Raw genomic sequence first — 20,408 nt, 5'->3', positions numbered from 1 at the left:
TCTGCAAAGCTTTATGTAACTTTAGACTGGTTATCCTTTATTTCCCTATAATAAAAAGCCTTCCCTTCACATGTGTTGGGTAAAATCCAGATTTTAGAAAAGTGCATGACCCGTCGAGCCAGTCAGAATGTGGGACAATGTCTCAAGATGTGGGCCAGGGGGACAAGGAATAAAAATACTGAGTAGTTGCGATGTGAAGTTGAATTGTGACAATAATAGTGCAGAATTTAAAAAATGAGTCCACTTCGCAAAAATATGCATCTTTAACCAGTGTGTTATGGATACACCAACACACTGACATCTTTCATCTAAATGAACAAGAGTAGAAAAGCAAGAGAGATGAAGAAATTAGAGTACTGACAGGTGAGGTTTATGACAAAGAAAGACGTGGCAAAGGTAAGGCCTTACTGTGAGTTGTGTGTGAGGTTGGACACCGAGGAAGGAGAAGAGGATTAGACTTGGTTTTTCTTGGCTAGACTGAGGGATCGAGCTGGAAAGGCTCTGCTTTTCTGGCTGCTCTTAAAGAAAAAAGACCAAAAAAAGAAGCTGCTGCTTCTAGTAATAACATTGAATGTAATGTCTGTGATGATAACATAATGGAATGCAACTGGAGCACACACTCCCCTGACCCTAAATGTTCACTCTTCTCTCACGGTGTAGGAGGTCAGTGTCTCGTTGTAGCTAGGTTTGTGAGGTGATCTAAGTTACTGTACCCAGCTCCTATGAGGTACTGGTCGAGTAAAGACTTAGGCTACGTTCACACTGCAGGCGAAAGCGCATCAAATCCGATTTTTATGACCCTATGCGACCCATATCCGATCATGGTGTGACAGTGTGAACGGCACAAATCCGATATTTTCAAATCCGATCTGGGTCACTTTCGTATGTGGTACTGAATCTGATACATATCCGATGTTTTAGAAAGCGACTGCTGTTTGATGGTAATGTCGCATTAAATCCGTCTTTTACGTCACTGACACGAGACAGACGCCAATTATCAACTCAGGAGAAGCGCCCGAGAAGACATCGCGAAGGCTTCCTGGCCATCCAGCGTAGATGTCAGTGACACTGTTGGGAAGACAACGTTGGAGAAACGTGAGCATGTTATTTGTACTGTATAATCTGCAGATTCTGACAGAAATCTGCAACTTTCCTTTGAAGCACCTCTCCTCTAAAACAGCAATGAGGATAATTATTAGGTTATCTACATTATTATGTAAATAACAAAATAACTTAAAGCAAAAATTGGGAAACGTAAAGTCCGAAGTCTTTATATTAAGGGCCATCAGTCAAACAATACTGTTTGCTCTGGGTCTAGTGCGTTGTGTGTGACGTCTTCTTTTGCGCATGCGGGCCACTTTGAGCGTTCACACTAGAGAGCGTTTGCTGGCGCATTTTATTTGTAGTGTGAACAAGCAGACAAAAAAATCGGACTCGATCAAAAAATCGGAATTGAGCATTAACACCTGCAGTGTGAACGTAGCCTTACTGAATTGATATGGGTCCTATCGATGTTGTAATTCTGTGCCACACATATCTATCATTTAGGATGGGCTTGCTTAAATGTTTAGCTAGGAGTCTTTTTCTTCATTGTCCCAGACTGAAAAGAGCTCCAAAACGATGATCTCACACAAAAAGGACATGAAAATAAAAAACTTCCCTAAGGAGCTAAACAACCCACATCTAATGACATTATCATATCAGAGTGCTCTCAGCGCTTAAATCATCCTGACCACAGCAGTTTATTAATGATTAACACATGCCAGAGCTATTGATTACATCAGCGAGGAGATCCGGCCGATAGAGGTTCCAAAGAAACCCACACAAGAACCACAAGTCTCTGATGAGGTGGTGGTCCTCGAAACAGAGTTGCCTATCAAAGTCTGGCTGACAGTACTGTAGCCATCTTTGGAGCCAGGAGCCCGCCATGGAAATGGGACTTGATTGGACAGATGGGGCCAGCAACTCTCGATGAGTGGAACTGATTAAACTCTAAAAAGCTTTGTTACAGCCTTGATCCACCCTGTATTTCTCATTCTCTCCCAGGAGGCCTCCCTGCTAACTCCAGCAGCCTAGGAGCTGAAGACTGACAAAAGAGATCAGCTGTTAAAAGGACATGAAGATGAGTCAGTTACATAATCACCAGCAGGTATAATCTGTCCTCATCTCTGCCACCTCCCTACTACACTAACAGTGCTGTCATGTTGGGAACACTGTGCCTTTGCCAGTATACTTGCTATTTTACCCTAATGACATCAGCATGGGCTGCTAACTTTAGCTCCTCCTGTAGGCCAGATGTTGGTTGATAGGATCAAACACCACTTATTCCTCCTTCGCTGCCTCATTGTTGGGCAGTCCAGGAAGGCCTTAATGGTTGCACAGATTCCCACATACCTCTTTTCTTATGGAGAAACCACAAATCCAACCACAAAAGTGGGCCCACACCCCTGTTAGAGTGTGATTTATTTATTTATTTATTTATTTATTTTACACTCCCAGGGAGCATCGTTAAATGTTCTGAGAGTATGGATAACAAATGCTCGTAAGGGATTATATATATTTGCACATTTAGACTCTGGAGCTCAAACCCCTGGAAACACAGTGAGAATAATATACACCTAGAACAAACACCACGTTTCGAAGCCCTTTTTCTTATTTAAAGGGCATCTGATCTGGAAGATAACACCACAGTGGTCAATGAATGTCACGAGTGTCAGTTGATAAATGAAAAAGACGCACCACGAGGGCAGCAAATGTCACATTAACATGGCCGCGCTTTGTTCCTCTGCATTTTACCCGTGCAGATTTCATTTTTGACATTGCCTGCTCCTATGAGTTACTGTTGTTTAACGGTGACCTTTGCACTTGGCTATGCATTGAAGTTGCCATCATGAGTTGGATGACTCACAGGTGGACTTGGTATGCCAATAAAAACACTTTTAATGAGTTGAAAAGGGCCTCAAAGCAACAAAGCGGCCCAGAGCCTGCAACTTATGTCCTGGGACCTGAAGCAGCTGCATTTGATTTTTCATTTTCCCCATTTCTAAGCATGACTTCTGAAGGGGGACAAAGTAAAAATACTCAAAGCTAAAAACCCATTTGGGTTTATTTAAGCACAAGCATTAATTTTGTAACTTATCCCAAACTCCTAGAATTAGTGTTAATCACGTAACCCTGCTTCATTATGCTGCTTTCTTCATTTCGCTGTTTGCTATTTATGTCACATTTTCATGCCAAAGTATTTTTCTTTGAATTTACTGAAGCTGTTTGAAACATGTGTTTCATCTAACTGGGAGTTTAAATCTGAGCTGGAAGAACGAGAAGGCAGTGAATTGAATCCACAGCACATGTAGTGTGTTATTGTTGTAGAAAACCAGTGTGTCGTGCATATGTTCATGTGTCGGAGTGACAGTGTGTTTATGTGAGTCACAAACATAAGGAAATAGTGAGTTTCTTAGTTGATTATCATAAACAGATATACCAAAAAAAAAAAAAAAAATCAGAGACAAAAGATTAAGTGGACAGTATTTAATGTGTACTTTCATGTGTGTATGTGTACAGTATACAGTTTCATCTATTAATAAGTCATCAACTTTCAACTGGTGCATTCCCAGCATGCTTGTTTAGAATCAGTAACGAATAGGAGGAAAGCAGAATTATTCTTAAATTTCCTTTTTTTTTTTAAGTATTTGCCAAATGCTGTCAAACAGAGCACAGATTTTTTTTAGCACAGCTTTTCCAAATATCCTGGTTTTATTTTGGATGATTAAATTATTTCACTTTTCACACAGAAACAAAAGGTGCCAGGGTTAAAATCATCAGCACACCCAGTGCTGATCATCAGTTCTGTGTCCCTTTTGCTGGATTACAGCCTGCAGCGGTTTGCTGTAGTTTTCAGCGAGTCTCACACACGCCTCCTGAGCTCTCCTTTCTTTCTCTAAATTAAAGGCAGCATCTTTGTGGTCAAAAAAACTCTCGTTTATTTAATTTGATCAAATGATGTGCTTCCAATATGCTTTCCTAAGGTTGTCCTTAGCATACTTTAGTCTGGCTTGAAGGTGTAACTTCTGCAGAATTGGAGGTCACCCATTACTGAGTTCTCTCTACGGTTCTCTGACTTGGCTAAGTCATTCATTAGTGTTTGGCAGTTGTTTTGGGATCTTAAGACACATTTCAAAACTGGCTAGAGATGAAATCTTTTGAAATCCTTTGCTTCCTACCTTTATCAGTCTTGTTCTGCACTGTGTGGCACTTTTTGAATTTCTTGATGATACTTGGAAACGCTGTGATAACTTTGTATATCCGCCTCCTGCTTTGTAGGCATCAGCAAATCTTTCTTCCCCTCAAATCTAAAGGGATTTATTTTGTTTTTGGCATGATTATTTCTTAAATGACAGCTTAAACCTTTGCTGATGTTTTTATACTGTGTGTAAATTCAAGAAAACCCTCAGTTTAAACTTGATTTGAGCATCAAAAAGTTAAAGCACATCACTGCACAGCAGCACTTTATGCTGTGGCTCAATAAAAAGGTCAGTTTTTCAGGAAGCTAATACCACTGGCTTTGGTAATATTTGTTTGTTCTTTCTGAAATAATTCTGTTATTGTGTCAAGCAGAAATGATTTCTGCTTCTAAGGAAAATAAGTATGTTTAGAAATGCTATGCTGAAAAATTCCTTACACTGATGAAAAAGTATTTGGAAAATTTTAAACAAAAACATAAAATTTCACAGGGAGGCTAATTTTCCCATTTTCTCTGTATACGGGAACAGTTCTGGATTGTTTCAATTAAGGTTACACATATGTAAGATTATCGCCATAACTCTTCTGTGAGCAAACACTCACAAATCCACCCATGAGTTCACAGATGCACACATTATTGTTTTGGCAGTGTGCCCCTGGGCTTCCCAGAGGACATTATTTGTCATTCTGCCTCATCTGGCGTCTATCATTTTCTGGCCTGACAACTTAATCTGTGTCATTCATTCTCTCACATCAAAGAGGCACAGTGTAATCTAAACCTATGATGCTGGAACGTAAGCATGCACATCAAATCAAATCAAATCAAATCACTTTTTATTGTCACATCATCTCACACACACGCAAAGTAGATGTGCAAATGAACAACAAGTTAGCAGTCTGCCTGTAAGCTGTCTGCGCTTGATTAATGTCAATGTGCGACATGAGGACTGTTACAATAAACACTAGTAAGGATGTCTCTTTGAAAGCTTTCCACACTGGTTATCATTCTCACAGTGATAACAAATTAAAGCAATGGACCGACTTGGTCCTGCAATCCTGGGGAAATACACCTCTAATCTTGCCATTATATTTGAACCATAGATCTTTCTACCACATTTCAACTGGTGTTTTCAGGCTAAAGTATTTAAAATTTAAATTCTAACCCGAGTGCTTAACTCAAGCACACCATGTCTTTTACTGGTTGCCCCTGTGGCCAGTGGATAATGTCATGAAATCCTACCGTGTGTTGCCATAGCAAAATGTCCACAACAAAATGGAGATGTTTTAAATTAAGCTGGAGAAAAGAAAGTCAAATGAAAGCGCGATCATGTCGGCCTCTGGGCCCATGTGGAGTAAAGTCATGTAAGGAAGGAGCTTAATCCTCTTCATCCCTGGAGATACAAATGAGCTGACATGTAGATCACAAATAAAGCATGAAGGGAGAAGTAGATGCGGAAGTGTGGACTACATGTGCTTGACACACACATGTATGAACAGCCTGGACAAACACTAAGGGTGAGAGGTAGGGGGTCCCTGTTCCTCTGACCCTGGCTCTCTAACCCCACCGGCCCCCATTAAGCCCTGTAAATGAGAGAAAGAGGAGCAATTAGAGGAGCAGTCATGGGGCAGGTAGGAGATCCCCCTGACCCTTTCAGGCTGGTATTTGACCTCTCACAGCTGGAAGCTTTGATGAAGATACATCTTGAACATTGAGAGAATGTATTTGCTTGGAAAAAGGAGTGCAGCACATGTTGGAAACAGTGGATTGGATTAATTTCTCCTTTTCTAAATTATTTTTTAAATATGTTCACACTTTACTATTCATCCTACCAACAAACAAACAAAAAACGAACAGCAGAATGATCATTTTTATTGTCAAAACATTATTTGCAAAAAATGCTGTAAAAAAAATCTCAGATGGATGTCACTTCATCTATATCTGTTGTAAATTTCTTCCTTCACTCTTTCATCTCTCTTTCCTCTTGCTTTCCACTCTGAGAGCAGCTCGTGCCTGGCGGGCCTGTACACAATAAAGCCTGAGAGGCTGGCCTACATCACACATCTCACGGTTTCTCCTTTCGTTTTACTCCAGCAGTGCACTACATGCTAAGAATAGTTTTATGAGAGATTAGGGCAATGCCATTTATGAGGGATTTGCTGTTATCTGGTAATGCTGGAGACACACAGACATGCTGTAGTCTATGACTGCTTTAGCACAATTTAGAGTCGGTTCTGCATTAACAGCACACATGCAGTTGATTTCACATCTTTTCACAGGTGTCCGTGTGGATTTGTGCGTTTGAGGAGAACGGGTAATGGATATAGCATAGAGTCAAATCATTGCTGTGGTATAGTTGGCTCTAGCACAAGTTCTTATTGTGTCTGAGTGTTATCATTTTGAAAAAGGCTTGAAAATTGTAGGTTTGAGGTAAAAGTTTGCAGCAGAGCTATAAAACATTTTAAAGAGCAACAAGCAATCACCACTGCAAGTAAATTGCCTTTAACTGCTCATTTTGGCTTCAAGGTTCAAAACACATTGGTGGGGGTCTGCACTGTTTTAATGGCTAGAAGTATTTATTGCAACGCAATGGCTCCCAGTTTAAAATATCACACACAGTCAGGTGGGCTAGGAAAACTCTGTCAGTCATTTTGAGGGAGACAGATGACGCAGATTTCTTCATGGATAATAACTTCCTATGAAATTTGGTGACATAGTTGACTTTGCATTAACAAATGTAAATAGATTTTTTTGTCCATATTGAGTAAGCTCTCTATATTTGTATTAAAAGAGAAATATATTCTTAAATGTAAATAAATGATCATAAATAATGTCATCTCGAATATTCTAAATCCAGACATAAAGGACAGGAAATGCGCTTTCAAGGATTATCAAATCAAATCAAATCACTTTTATTGTCACATCACATGTGCAGGTACATTGGTACAGCACATGTGAGTGAAATTCTTGTGTGCGAGCTTCACAAGCAACAGAGTTGTGCATTGTAGAGGTAAAATGAAAATTAACTGTCATTTTCCTGAAGGTAACAAAAATAATACATCATGGCTGGTCCATGCTAATCTTTCTAATTCCATTTTTTTTTTTTTTGACTTCACACAACCAGGCAGGCAGTCCTACAAACACTTTCTATGTCACTGGGGACGTTTATGGAAACCAATCCAATTCTGTGCGTCTCTTCCGATTTTCCGAGCGCCCCTTTATTTGAAGTTAAGCCATAAAACTGAGGAGACATTGTGTTTATTGTCCCAATTTGTTGTGTGTGTGCGCGCCAGGAAGAGAAAATGCATCAAGCTCAGCGAAGAACTGTACGGTATGTTTTTTAAGTACCAGAACATGTGTTTATATTCCAGTGTTAAAAAGAAAAACGTCACTGTAATCTATTCAGGCAGCCGGTTTTTAAAGAAGAATTGCTCTTTTCTTGTCCTTCTCATTTGCATGAACGTTCCTTTTGTTGCCATAATGTCCATCAAGCTGCAAATAACTGCACGAAGGAGTATTCTTGGCTCCCCACTCCCCATTTCTTCCCGCTACAGACTTCAAAGAGCATTATGACTTGGAATTAATGCTACTGAAAAACAAAGGGGCAGAAGCAGATAAAGTAATTAAATAGCCCTATTAAGGTTAGTGAGGGGACCTGGTTTAGCTCGTGTGTGAGACTGACTGACATTGAAATCGCACGTCCCTTCCCTAGAGCGCACGACACACCACAATGTGGATAAAAGATTGGCAGATTGAAGTAAAATAGGGGTGTTTTATTTGTGTGTGCGTGTGGGTGGGTGGGTGGAGGAGATCCATAAATAGAGCCAACACTCCTCTGTGCATAAATGCATGGAGCTTTGGACTTGGGCGGTGCACACAGATGTCGCATTGGATGGATATTCGTGGAAATGTTTACTTGAGTTTATTTGCATTTTAGTTGGAGCAGTAAGGAGGACATGAAAGGTCTATCACGTGCAAATTAGCAATATTTCGCTTTAAATTCGCTGCCGAAAGACTGACTTCTCATTTGGTGCACCTGAAACGCACAGTCCGCATCTGTTCGAGAAAGCCGTCCCTGACGATGAACTGGGCCTCAGACGTCTGGAAGGACATCGAGGGAGAAAAAAATTACTTACTCTTGGATTTATCTGGACACTTTGCGCATTGCGTAATTAGCCAAAGAAATGAGTTGGACTGTTAATTAGGGCACACATTATGTTGGAACCCACCTCTGCGGGGAAGCGTGTGACGCACCATGCATGTTGTAAACACAGCAGGAACGAGGACAACGCTGTCTAATATGCTCGGGACATCTCGACATCTGATGCTGGTGGCTCTCGGTTGGCTATTTTTGGTTGTGATGCGCGGCAGCGAAGCAGGTGAGGCGCATCATCCGTTTGCAGTGATGCTCTTATTTCTAAAAAAAAATAAAAGTAAAAAAAATCAGCAGCGACCTTGTGCCCTCTATTTCGGGTTATGTTTTAGGTTACCGAGTTATTGTAAAGAACGTAAATTTCTATGACACTGAAGAACTCGCTGTGTTTTTAGATCTTGTCCCAAACGTAAAGCAAAAGTTACGCTCGCTCCTGATGCATTTGATAGTCTGACAGCTTTGTGTCCTTCCATTACATGTAACCCGAGTCTTAGCGCTGTCCAGTCGGGAGGGCAGGACAGGATTCTGTGACAGCACAGCGGTCAGGCAAATTAAATATTCATGGAAAACGTAATGAGCAGCACTTTGGCTTTGTCCGCAATGCCATGTGTTGGAAAATGCACTGGCAGCACGGACATCGGCAGATCAAAAGAACGATCTGTATTGCTCAGTCATGGAATAAACATTTTCCACTACTGTCTCACACTCTCACTGACTCTCATTCACCCTCTGCCTCAGTTTCTAGTTGCCTGGACCGTGCCTGTAGTCCACCCATAGGAAACCTGGCAAGTGGCAGGACCCTGTTCACCCTCTCAAACTGCTGTGGGAACAGCACATCCCAGCATCCTCTGTGTCCCCAACCTTCTGTCAGTCCTCAGGCCTGCTCTCAGGATCCTCACCCAGCTCTTCACATGACTGATGACCCTTTCTTGCATCCAGATACCTGGTGGGCATCAGGTGGACGTAGAACCATGCGGGGGCAGCAGGATGAGATACGTTTAGACCTGGAAACGAAATTCTGTCTTACTCACTTGGTTTTGGTGTTCAAGTCACCGCGGCCTGCTGCCATGGCCATTGAACGCTCAGTGGACTTTGGAAAGACGTGGGAAGCTTTAAAGGTTTTTGCGTATAATTGCAGCTTAGAATTCGGTTTGCCTGATGACTTCAATCAGCCAGGGTCACCGTGTACATCCCGCTATACTGATGCTGCACCCTGCACGGGTGGAGAGGTAGAGGATATTTGGATATAATGCATTGTGCAAATGTTTCATTCAGTGCAGTTTAAAGCTATGTTTCTCCTTCTAGGTCATATTACGTACTCTAAACCCCAGCAGTGCTATGACACTCGACCCCTACAGTCCAGAGGCCCTCTCTCACCTGACCATCACAAATCTCCGTGTCAGACTGCTAAAATTCCAGACCTGTAGCCCAGCTCTGACCCCCCCAGGACGCTGGACAAGCATCACATCCTCAGTCCACAGCCCCCCGTCCAGTTCAGAAAATTCTGCTTCAGCACCTTATGCTATTTATACTTTACTGGCAAGAGGCACCTGCCTGTGCCATGGACATGCTGAGTATTGTGTACCACACAACAATGGAAACAAGGAAACAGAGGACAGTAACATGGTGAGCATTTTATCCTGCATGTATGTATGCTTGTATCAAAAGGAAAAGATAAAACCCTGAAGTGAAAAAGGTACAAAAATAATTAATTACACATTCAGAATATTGGTTTAAAGAGATTAGATTAGGTCACAGTTAAAGGTCCTTTAAATTGACACTTTACATTAAGCCTTGACATATTTTATGGTTCTTTGTACAGCAGGCATCTGCAACAAAATCAAATGTAGATGAAGATGTGTCTTCCAGGTGTTTGGTAGGTGTCTGTGTACTCACCACACAGCTGGAGATCACTGTGACAAGTGCGCCCCGCTCTACAATGATCAACCTTGGAGGCCTGCCAATGGAAGCAGTGGGGAGGCCAACTCATGCCAGAGTAAGTAACCAACAGCAGCTTTGTACAGCTGTTACGTATGTGAGATGCTGTTTTGCTGACAAAGGAAAATAACAGAGAGGAGAGAAGATTTTGAAGCATGGGGGGGGGGGGGGGGGGGGGGGGAGATGTGAATAGTTAGAGGATGTGATGGATTGCAGGTTGTCTACTAGTTGCAGAGTTGGTGGTGCAAACCCCAACTCCTCCTGGCCAAGATACTGGACCAAGCATTGCTCCAGATGGGAGGGTAGTAACATGCATGGTTATTTGTGTGTGAGTGTGAATGACTAAGACAAGAAGCAATCGTGTTCACTTGCCTAAAAAAATTAATGCAGTCCAAACCTTTTAAATTAAATACACAGTTGAATGTCTTGGTTACTTTAATTTTAAATTGGACCATGCTAAGCGTGTTACCTGTTCACTTTCTCTCATCTCTCTCATCCTGATCGCTGTGACATCACACATCCTCACAACCAAAGAGTGTGAGTGCCATGGTCACGCAGCTACCTGCCACTTCTCTCAGCGGGCATGGCTTTCCTCTGGCAGACTCAGTGGGGGTGTGTGTGAGGACTGCCAGCACAACACAGCGGGGCGTAGATGCCATCGCTGTCGCTATGGCTACCACCGCCGCCCATCCCTGCCCCTCAGCTCCCCCCACACGTGCACACGTAAGAGTCAAAAGGCAGAGGCGTGTTTTACTGTGGCATTGGGTTGGCTGACATGTCTATAGCTGTTATTAGTAAAAGAGATTCAACATTGGGGAAGCTTACAAATGCTATAGCTCCATCTGCTGGTACTTTTCTAACTGTTTTAATTAACTTTTGTCACTCAGGCTGCTGGTGTGATCCTCAGGGTTCTTTCCCTTCTCCACCTGGAAAGGAGGAACCCTGGTGCCACGCTAGGAGTGGCCAGTGCCACTGTAAATCTGGTGTAGGGGGCACAAGCTGCAGCCACTGTCTACCTGGCTACTGGGGCTTTGGAGGGGAGGGATGCAAACCTTGCACATGCCCCCACCAATGTGATCCATTCACTGGCCAGTGTCTCCACAGGTAGATATTTTTCACTTATCAGACTAAATTTAATGAATGATGAGTAATTGGCAACCATCACATGCTTTATTCCACTTTTACAGCTACACAAATAAGCAAATGTTAAATGTGCCCATTGGTGGGAAAATACCTGATTTGGATCATTTTTTGCCAACTGAAGAAGAAGCACACTTGTCTCAGGAGCTCACAGTCTCTGCTCTGCATTACACAGGTGATGTTAATCTGCATTATGATGAATAACACTGGTTCAACCATTTTTCTCCTATATACAGAGCATAACTCTGTTTCTATACACAGGGAAGTGTAGCTGTAAAGAGAAAAAGCTGAGAAGTGCGTCTGAGCTCTGTAAGACCAAACATGATTATGGTAAGCAACAAAAGGTCCAGCCTTCACTTGATTAAAAAACATCACATACATCTACAGTTTGGTTTAAGGTTCAGAATGATCTCTCTGTTTTCTTTCTTTGTGGCCTGTTACAGTCATCAAGGCCAATGTGTTGTCTGCTCATGACAAAGGCAGCCATGCCGAAGTACACGTCAAAGTTCGCAAGGTCCTTCGATCAGGTCAGGTGGCGCTGCGCTTAGGAACCGCCAGCATCTATCCTCTGTCCTGGACCAGCCGTGGCTGCACATGCCCCATATTAAACCCAGGTAAGAAATGTTTCAAGCAAATCTTAAAAGGCATCTGCAAAACCAACTATTATCCCCCATCAATAACAATAAAGCAGGGAGGTTAAACCTAGAAGACTCCAATACTTATATCAATACTAAGAATATGACTTATTGATATATAGAATCCAATTATGCTATTTGGTGATTAGACTCTGATGCCCCAATAACAGCAGAATGAAATCCCAGTAGTGATAGCCATTAGGGCAGGACGCCCAGAAGTCTAGACACTGATAGTGGTGGTGACGAAATGATGGAGGCTTGGATGAAGGGACTTGTGTGAGGCAGAGATGGCGAGGAGGTGGGTTGCACGAAGGAGTCCAGAAGGGAAAATGAAAGATTTAAAGTACACAGAGGGGAGGCTGACTGGTTTGAAGGAAGATGACTGGACTAGAGCAACGATGTCAGCATTGAGTTTCACAGCGGTAGGAAGTGGAAATGGTGTAATGAATATACAGATGTTCCTTATTATGCATAAGCTTCATAAACAATTACATGACAGATAATCTACCATTCATCACAATCTAATATAAACATTTTATAAAAATGGTTTTGTTTTGGGGTTTTTTACATTTTTAAACAAATAAATAAAATTAATTAACAAAAACATTCTGCTTTATAATTAACATCTGGGCAATTCAAGCCCAAACTGTCATGCTGACAGATTTCTTTCATATGTGGCCCACTGAGTTTGAGATCCCTGCAATAAAAATACTCACGTTTTAGATTGAATCCATATACAGTATGTTTATATTTTTTTTCTCTCGCAGGTATGGAGTACCTGCTTGCAGGCAAAGAGGAGCGTGCAACGGGCCGTTTGCTCATCACTATGCAGAGCGTCGTGGTTCCATGGACACCTCGTGTAGGTCTGATTGTATCAAACAGCCTGAGAAATGGATGCCGCTGATCCATATGATCTAAATATGAGGAGGAATGCAATCCAGAAGGATTCTACAAGATACTCATGAGTGAGTGACCAATTCAGATAGTGGACTGAAAATCCAGGAGTCAAACGTGTCCAGCTCGTTGAGGCTTCATAACTGAAGAGAAGCATCCAACATGTGCATAAGAGAATGAATGGATGTTAAAGTGGTCTGACTTAAGGTGCTGTACTTGATGTTAAAGACCTAATTTGTATAAATAGTTGATTTTATTTTTGCTTGTTTTTTCCCCTTATAGTCAGATTCATTTTGGATCTGGATAGCTACTGCAAAAATACTTTGATTTGTTAAGCTAACAAATCTTCCTGTAATACTACATCTCCTTTTATTTAATTAGCAGAAAACCAAGTGTGAAATACTGCAATTAACATAGAAACATCAGGCACGTCATCAGCTATACCTGCTCATATAGAAAATATTTCATCAGCCAATCATGTGGCTTGGACTCTGTGAATTTAGATATGCAGATAGATATGCAGGAAGACCTGCTGCAGTTTAAGCATAGCAGTGGTTTTAGTGACTCTGAACATGAGCCAGGTGATCTGACGTGAACCCATGGATCTATAATTCAGGGGTGTACTGTGTGGGGGGGTGATTATTGATATCTTTTAGTTCCATTTGAGCAAAATTTCAAATGCCACAGCCTACTCCAGTAATGTTGTAAAGTAATGACCACCTGCACCCCCTTATCATTTCAGTTTACTCATCTTTTAATAGCTACGTTAAGCAGGACAACAAAGTCCATATAATTTTAGCCTGCTTTCATGGCAATGAGCTGAAGTAAGTGCGTCAGTGGCCTGCAGAGCCACCAGAGTGCAGCCAAATGTGAATGTTGCGCTTATCAACCTGCAACAACTGCGTAAAATTATGATGTCAATAAAAAACGCAAAACTCTGGGACACTGCCAGCACCTTGTTAAATCTGAGCATTGAAGAATGAGCACAGCCGACTGTCTAATAAATATAAATGTTTATCCTACAAGAAACTGGGACACTGCCCTCTCTCTTTAGAATGAAAGTAAAACGGAGATTGAAAATGTCAGGCAATCATTTTAATCTGGAAAAACCACGAGTGGTGACCACAGCATTCAACTGAAGACTCGTGATTGCATTAACATGACAAAAACATTAATGCATTCACAGGTAAATATGACAGGCCAGATAGAAAACTAACGGAAGAGATGACCAAACTAACAGTTATAGATGGAGACTCAGTAGGTTTATACATGATGCCAACAAGTCAGAAACAGAACATCTAAAACAGCACAGATGCTTCAACAGCTTTCCTGTCGATTATTTCTGCTTTGGTCTCGAGTGGTGGAAAACAAGTTGAAGTGCTGAAAAACCTGTCTGAGGTAAAATAAAGCTGAGCGTCACTCAAATCAAAAGATCTACCTCTGATTTCTTAGATGGACTAATATAAATGCTTAGTTATACTCCTACACAACTGACCTCGGGATACAGTTACAAATGCTGAAATTCTGACTGGCGTGAGAACAAGCAACAAGTCATGTTTGCACTGCATAAAAATGAGCATTTCGGCTGATGTCCCTGAAGCAAATCACTTGGCCCACTGTCAATAATCAGATAACTTAATTAGGTTTTTTTCTTAAGTGTTCAGCCAATAAAGCAGCTCGTATTTGTGTACACGCTCTACGTCTCTCTGAAATTCTTCTCCTGATGGCCCGTCGATTTCCTGTGAGTGTCAGAACTGTATCAATAGTCCCTCTCTGAAGGCTTGAGGAGGAGAAGAGACCAATTGGAGCTCCTTTTGGACAAGTCTCTAACACTGACCTAATCAACTCTAGCTGGCGGCCTGGTCGTCTGTAGGTGAGGTGCTGTCAGACGAAACAGCTGAGGTGACCGCAGTAGAGTCGCTCTCGGATGTTAAGGCAGCACTGTCAGACGGGGTGGCGGACTCGTCTTTGTCGGCCTCCTGGGGATAGAGCTCGGGGTACCTCTGCATGCACTCCTGCATGTTACGGAAATGGTCGATGCACTCGGAACCCTTCACTTCTTCCTTACTGTAGTGGAAGCACGAGAAGGCCTCTTTAAACTGAGAGCCGCACGGTCCGCTGGCCATCCCGCCCAGACACGGGCAGTTCCAGTTGATGTCTCCATTTGGCAGGATGAGGCCTAAAGACATCAGAGCGTGGCAGGTTAGCAGAAAACCTTAAATGTTTAATGAAACTAAAGTAGTGCATCCTGCACTACCAAGATCACCAAGAGAGATCTGGATCTGTAGCTGTTAGCGGACAGTATCACAAAAAACTGAGCCACACAGTGTCCAAGCCTAAATGGTATTTTACTAATGAGTCACATACACACACTCTTGTTCATTAACTATTCATTACAAAATAACCTAAAGTAGATCTGACTGTTGCTTAATTAGTCACAGATATTTAGTGCTCAGGGAGGGTCTAATGTTGTTTATATGGGGTGGTCTTTAGAGAAAGAAACATTCTTGTGTTTACGGCATAAAGGTTTTCACAAAAGTTATCTGAGAAATTTAAAAAAAAGAAAAGGGGGGGGGGGTACTGATAATTAATCCGTCTTTTCTGTCCAGCTTCCTTTCATTTTTTTAAAGAACATATTGGTTCTTTTTTTTTTTTTTTTTAACTCAAATGAGTTATAAGTTACCGTTAAGTAGCATACAAAATAAAAGAATACAAAACCCTCTGAAATGGTCAGGTACAAGGTCTAGACTGAAGATGAGTGTCAAAAGCTGTCAATTTCCAAAGAAAAACATTGAAACTGTGAGAACTATTGATCAAGACCACTTGAAATTTTGTCTCCTTGGAAGGAAAATATAAAGATATGAGGGGTGGCTTAGAACTTGCAGTATTATAATCATTAAATAAGAAGAAGCTACTATCAGCTGCACCCTTATTCACAAGAACCTGCCACAGTGGGTAGATCCTTTCACATCATAAACCCTTCCTGATGTATCGCCACAGGGATTTGTGTCTCTTCTCAGGAGATGAACCAGGGATCTTTCATTTGTCAGGCAAATGTGTAAACCACTACACTATGGAGAGCAAACAACTGCACATCAGCAAATAAATCGAATTATTCTTTTGGAAAGCACATCTATACAGTCTGAAAGACTGACCCTGTTCCTCGTATGGATCGTTGGGGTCATCCGCTACCAGCTCAGCGTTGCTGGGTGTCTCATGGTCTTCCTTCGTCACAAAGATGATGCGATCTTTACCTTAAATGAAAACAAGGCAAAACACAAAAACGCGAGGAAATGGGTTACTGGGCCTATGACTTTCATTTATAATCTTACATTGCTGCAACAAGTAAAGGCTTGCTGACTGAAACAACTGGCTCCACTTTGAAAATTAACTGAGAAGATTATGTGCTGACTGAAGAACAAGGACAGGTGAAAAGCTATAATAAGTATGACAGTGACTGGCTTTTCACCTACTGCTTGAAACTCATGGCAGCACCAAGAGCAACACTGCTAGTTGTTTAACAGCACCGCAGTCACTGTTTTACATGCACTTTACTGCAGTAATCACAACATTAAGTCAAAAAGTACTGCAATCTGTTTGAAAGCTGTGTTGGCTATAGCAGGAGGCTGGCCGGTTTCCTGACATACTGTAACAAACAGTAAGGTCTCACTGGGTGTAGACGTTAGCCTAGCATGGTGGTGGTGGGTCGCTCGGTGACATTGCTCAGCCATGGAAGCAAAAATGAATGAAAGAAGATAAAAATTACCTTCCTGCCTGCAGTAAGACATGTCTGCTGATGCTACGGCTCGTCGGGCCTCGTCCTCCGGGAGCAAAGTTGACTAGTGCGAGAAAGACTATTTAGCAAATTAAACGATTTCATTTGACAAGCTACCCGGCGTCCAGACGCCTGACCCGACCACACGCGGGCGCGCAGTAATGACGTCACTCAAGTGTTCTGTAAATGCGTTACAAAACAAGATTTAAAAAAAAGACTAGACAACGTATAAAGGAGGGGCATCTGTGGTGTCTCGGAAACGATGGCTAGAGGACGGCAGAATTCCTCTTTCTTAGGTTAGAAAAATATAATGCAAAACTGAAAACAGTTACTCGTTTAAGAATAGAAGAAGTTGAACTGATAACCCGAAAATTATATCTAATTTCTGTTCATTTTATTATATAAAAAAAACTTTATACATCAAAATAGTGTGAGAGTGATGCTCTGGCTTTTCTAAACTCTTTACAAAACACTCCCAAACTTGAGCGGGAAGATAAGGAATTATGTGGCGCTCCGTTATCACTTAAAGAAATCATAGACTGTGTAAGACGGCTGAAAATAATACATCACCGGGGACAGGTGGCCTTTCATCTCATTCTATAAATTATTTGCTCCCCAGTGAGCTCCCTTTTTTATTGCAACGGTTTAATGAACGCATATCAGTTGGTGCATAACCCTGGAGTATGACTCAAGGAGTGTTTACTCTAATTCCCAAACCTAAAAAAAGATTTGCGTTTAATTGACAGCTGGTGTCCGATGCGCTTATCAAATAATGATTACAAAATTTTGGCTCTTGACTTTGGACAGAAAATCACATTGGTATTATAACCAATAACTGATGAAGAGCAACCTGGCTTTTTACCTAACAAACATATTTCCAGTAATATCAGACTGCCTTGGATCTATTGGATTACTCATACTTCCAGATAATGGCTATATTCTGTTTTTAAATTTTTAGATAGGCCTTTGACACAGGTATACACCAGTTTTTACACCATTTATTTAAAAAGCATGGTTTTGGAGACTTTTTTTGCAACGCGGTTAGAGTGTTATGTAACAATGCCAACTGCTGTATTACAGTTAATATGATGTGTAATTTGGCACCAGACATCATAATTTCATTCAATTTGATTTCATCGTAACTTTTTCTTCTTGTTGCTCAGCTACTGTGGTCTCATATAAAATCTAGCAACTTACAGGGCATCACTAAAATGACAATTTTCATTAGTCAGCTTGCTAATAACACAACATTGTTTTTGTTTTTTTGTTTTTTTAAATATAACTCACAGATTTCTTTTGTTAAAATCATTGTCTAAAGCTTCTGGTCTTTTTCTTAAGCTTAAGAAAATGTGACTTAGGACGAAGGATTGTAATACTGACTCTATCTCACATATCCCTGTGAAAAACTTAATATTGAACTTAATGAATCACAGCAATGTTTCAATAACTTCAATCCCATAATAGAAAAAGTTTAAAAAAGAAGAAGAAGAAGATTAAACTCATGGTTTCTACAAGATTTGTCATTAAAAGGACGAATTCTGCTTTCAAAGTCTGAATCTCAAGACTAACATTCATCGCAAAATCTCTGCATGTTGACCCTTGTATATGTAAAACTACAGATAGAGCTCTGTTAGATTTTGGATGGAAGAACCAAATTCATTTTCTGAAAAAGGCTGATAACTTAAAGATTCCAACTTCCTTATGGAATTATAGTCCACATTATGCATTTTCATTGGTGAGTGGGGCCTTAATTTTTTGGGTCTGCAATTACAAAATTTTAACTTAAATATCTCTTAAATATATGCTATTTTACTGAGAAATATTTATGATTGAGGGTATAAAGGGGACACTTACAAGTAAGAGTCAGCTTGATCCCTCTGGGCTCTATCCTGGCCATTTGTGGCCACTTCACTTTTGAAAGTTTTTTCAACCATTTTCGTTCTGTTAATGCAAATGGAATGAAACTTTCCAAAGGTGTGTATTTTTTTCAGATTTTTTACTTTTCAACATCAGCTCCTTAATAATATCAACAATATTCACTATACACCAAATTGTTCCTCTTGACTCTATCGTGGCCATTTTTGGCCAATTGAAACCCATTATAACCACCTTTTTTGATTCCTTGTTATTGACAGTACTATATCATGCGATTTAGGTAAAATTGCTTTCATTCTAAACTCAACACATGAAAATTATAGTTTTTAATGTTTTTTTTACCAAATTACATCATTTACCCATTTTTGGCCAAGCAAGCAATTTCATGTAATATTCTGAGTTTCTAGTAGCAGCCTTTGATGGCTTACCACACTCCAATGGACCAAAATAATGAAACAATTTTGACATAGGTTTGATCTTAAGGATCTAATAGTTTGTGTTTGTGCATGACATTGCAGCACAAACATGTATTTGCAAGATAGACTGGAATAAATAATGACACATCAAACATTACATAGGCTGCAGTGAATTTCTGTGGATGCAGGCTATTGAGCTTTGTTAAAAGCACTTTTACTCTTGTATTTTTCATAAAAAGATACCATACCCAAAATATTAACTCTAGAAACAAAAACAAAAACAAAAAAAACCCCAATCACAGGACATTTTGCAGAGTTCAAACCTGCAGCTGCAGCTGGAGCGCAAACAACAACAAACACTGTTTGTAAACGTGTCCTGGAGTTTATGCAGGTGCAGACAGTGCTACTGCTGTAAGTAAGCCTAACAGCTTCCAGATCATTTATTCTGGCAATATGGCAAGAAGGTCATCACTACTTCAAGCACTGTCTGTATGATCTGGTCAGAGAGCAAGGACAGCAAGCTGCCCTTGAAGAAAAGACATCAGCCCAAGATGAAGTAAGTTCCTCTCCAGAAGATGAGGGGACAATCTCCAAAGAGGCTGACAGCATCACCACTGATGTTGAGTACTAGCCATTGCCTGGATCCTCTTCTTTGGGGGAGGATTGGGGTTGGGGGCATGGAGGTGGAGGCCGAGCAGCTGATGGAAAAGAACATAGGAGCATTTTCTGAGACCGAGGAGCCGGTGACTGAGTGGATCCCTCATGAAAGGAAAACGATGTGGGTCCCACTACTGAAGAGAGACTGCTCTACAATCCAGTACCCACTGGTATCAAACCAGGGCTCACCCTGTATGCAGTTTCCTGCATTAGCAGCCTGAGATCTACTTTTGACTTTTTTTATAACAAAGGAGATCTTTTAGCTCCTGTGCACCCTTACAAACCTGCACGGGAGGCCAAGGTGTGAGGATTGGATGATTATAGGTGAAGTAGAGATAAAGCCTACACCAGAATAAAGCAATACATAGCATGTTGGATGACAACGCTGGAAGTTCTCAGGAAGTAAAAAAAAAGACATGGGGTTCAGACTCCAACTGACGGAGGAGCTCCGAGGACAACGTCTTTCCTTTGGTCACCTTGGCAGAGGAACCCCTCAGATGAAAACTGGCACAGGGGAAACAACCCAGAGCTTCCTCCCCAGCTCCTCCAGTTGCAACAGAGGAAGATTTTGTTGTCTGTCTTTGGCTTCACCAAAACTACCACGGCGATATCCCACATGCCAAAGCAACGGAGGAATGTGCTTCTTTTGACAGCAACACACAAGGAACCAGCAGTCAGTGATGGGGAA

The 20,408-nt window shown here is 41.2% G+C and overlaps 2 protein-coding genes across 3 annotated transcripts; one reads left to right on the top strand and one right to left on the bottom strand.

The window, feature by feature from the left end:
- The first annotated feature begins 8,096 nt into the window (after positions 1 to 8,096).
- LOC309706048 (netrin-4) lies at positions 8,097 to 14,687 on the top strand. Of its 2 annotated transcripts, none has more exons than XM_082532258.1 (10): positions 8,097 to 8,616; positions 9,129 to 9,619; positions 9,696 to 10,016; positions 10,260 to 10,386; positions 10,863 to 11,051; positions 11,216 to 11,432; positions 11,516 to 11,643; positions 11,730 to 11,798; positions 11,912 to 12,082; positions 12,871 to 14,687. In XM_082532258.1, the coding sequence occupies exons 1-10, from the start codon at positions 8,493 to 8,495 to the stop codon at positions 13,005 to 13,007; spliced, it is 1,974 nt and encodes a 657-aa protein (XP_082388384.1). In that variant the 5' UTR covers positions 8,097 to 8,492; the 3' UTR covers positions 13,008 to 14,687. The 2 variants fall into 2 exon arrangements, with proteins under 2 accessions (XP_082388384.1, XP_082388383.1); XM_082532257.1 differs by having other exon boundaries at positions 10,213 to 10,386; positions 11,236 to 11,432.
- Positions 14,078 to 16,945, bottom strand: chchd4a (coiled-coil-helix-coiled-coil-helix domain containing 4a). The gene is made up of 3 exons (XM_082532259.1): positions 16,764 to 16,945; positions 16,153 to 16,251; positions 14,078 to 15,176 (listed from the first exon to the last, which is right to left on the bottom strand). The coding sequence occupies exons 1-3, from the start codon at positions 16,783 to 16,785 to the stop codon at positions 14,845 to 14,847; spliced, it is 453 nt and encodes a 150-aa protein (XP_082388385.1). The 5' UTR covers positions 16,786 to 16,945; the 3' UTR covers positions 14,078 to 14,844.
- Between the last annotated feature and the right edge of the window lie 3,463 nt (positions 16,946 to 20,408).

The sequence above is a fragment of the Aulonocara stuartgranti genome (genome assembly GCF_965226115.1).
Source record: "Aulonocara stuartgranti genome assembly, chromosome: 5".
Lineage (NCBI taxonomy): Eukaryota > Metazoa > Chordata > Actinopteri > Cichliformes > Cichlidae > Aulonocara > Aulonocara stuartgranti.
Note: the sequence above shows the minus strand (reverse complement) of the source record. Positions and strands in the feature narration are given on the sequence as shown.

Coding starts and splice junctions, on each gene's coding strand:
- LOC309706048 (XM_082532257.1), top strand. CDS start 8,493: ATGCATGTTGTAAACACAGCAGGAACGAGGACAACGCTGTCTAATATG. Junction 11,433..11,515: donor ACTGGCCAGTGTCTCCACAG/GTAGATATTTTT, acceptor CCACTTTTACAG/CTACACAAATAAGCAAATGT. Junction 12,083..12,870: donor ATGCCCCATATTAAACCCAG/GTAAGAAATGTT, acceptor TTTCTCTCGCAG/GTATGGAGTACCTGCTTGCA.
- chchd4a (XM_082532259.1), bottom strand. CDS start 16,785: ATGTCTTACTGCAGGCAGGAAG. Junction 16,252..16,763: donor GTCTTACTGCAGGCAGGAAG/GTAATTTTTATC, acceptor TTTTCATTTAAG/GTAAAGATCGCATCATCTTT. Junction 15,177..16,152: donor CGATCCATACGAGGAACAGG/GTCAGTCTTTCA, acceptor TGATGTCTTTAG/GCCTCATCCTGCCAAATGGA.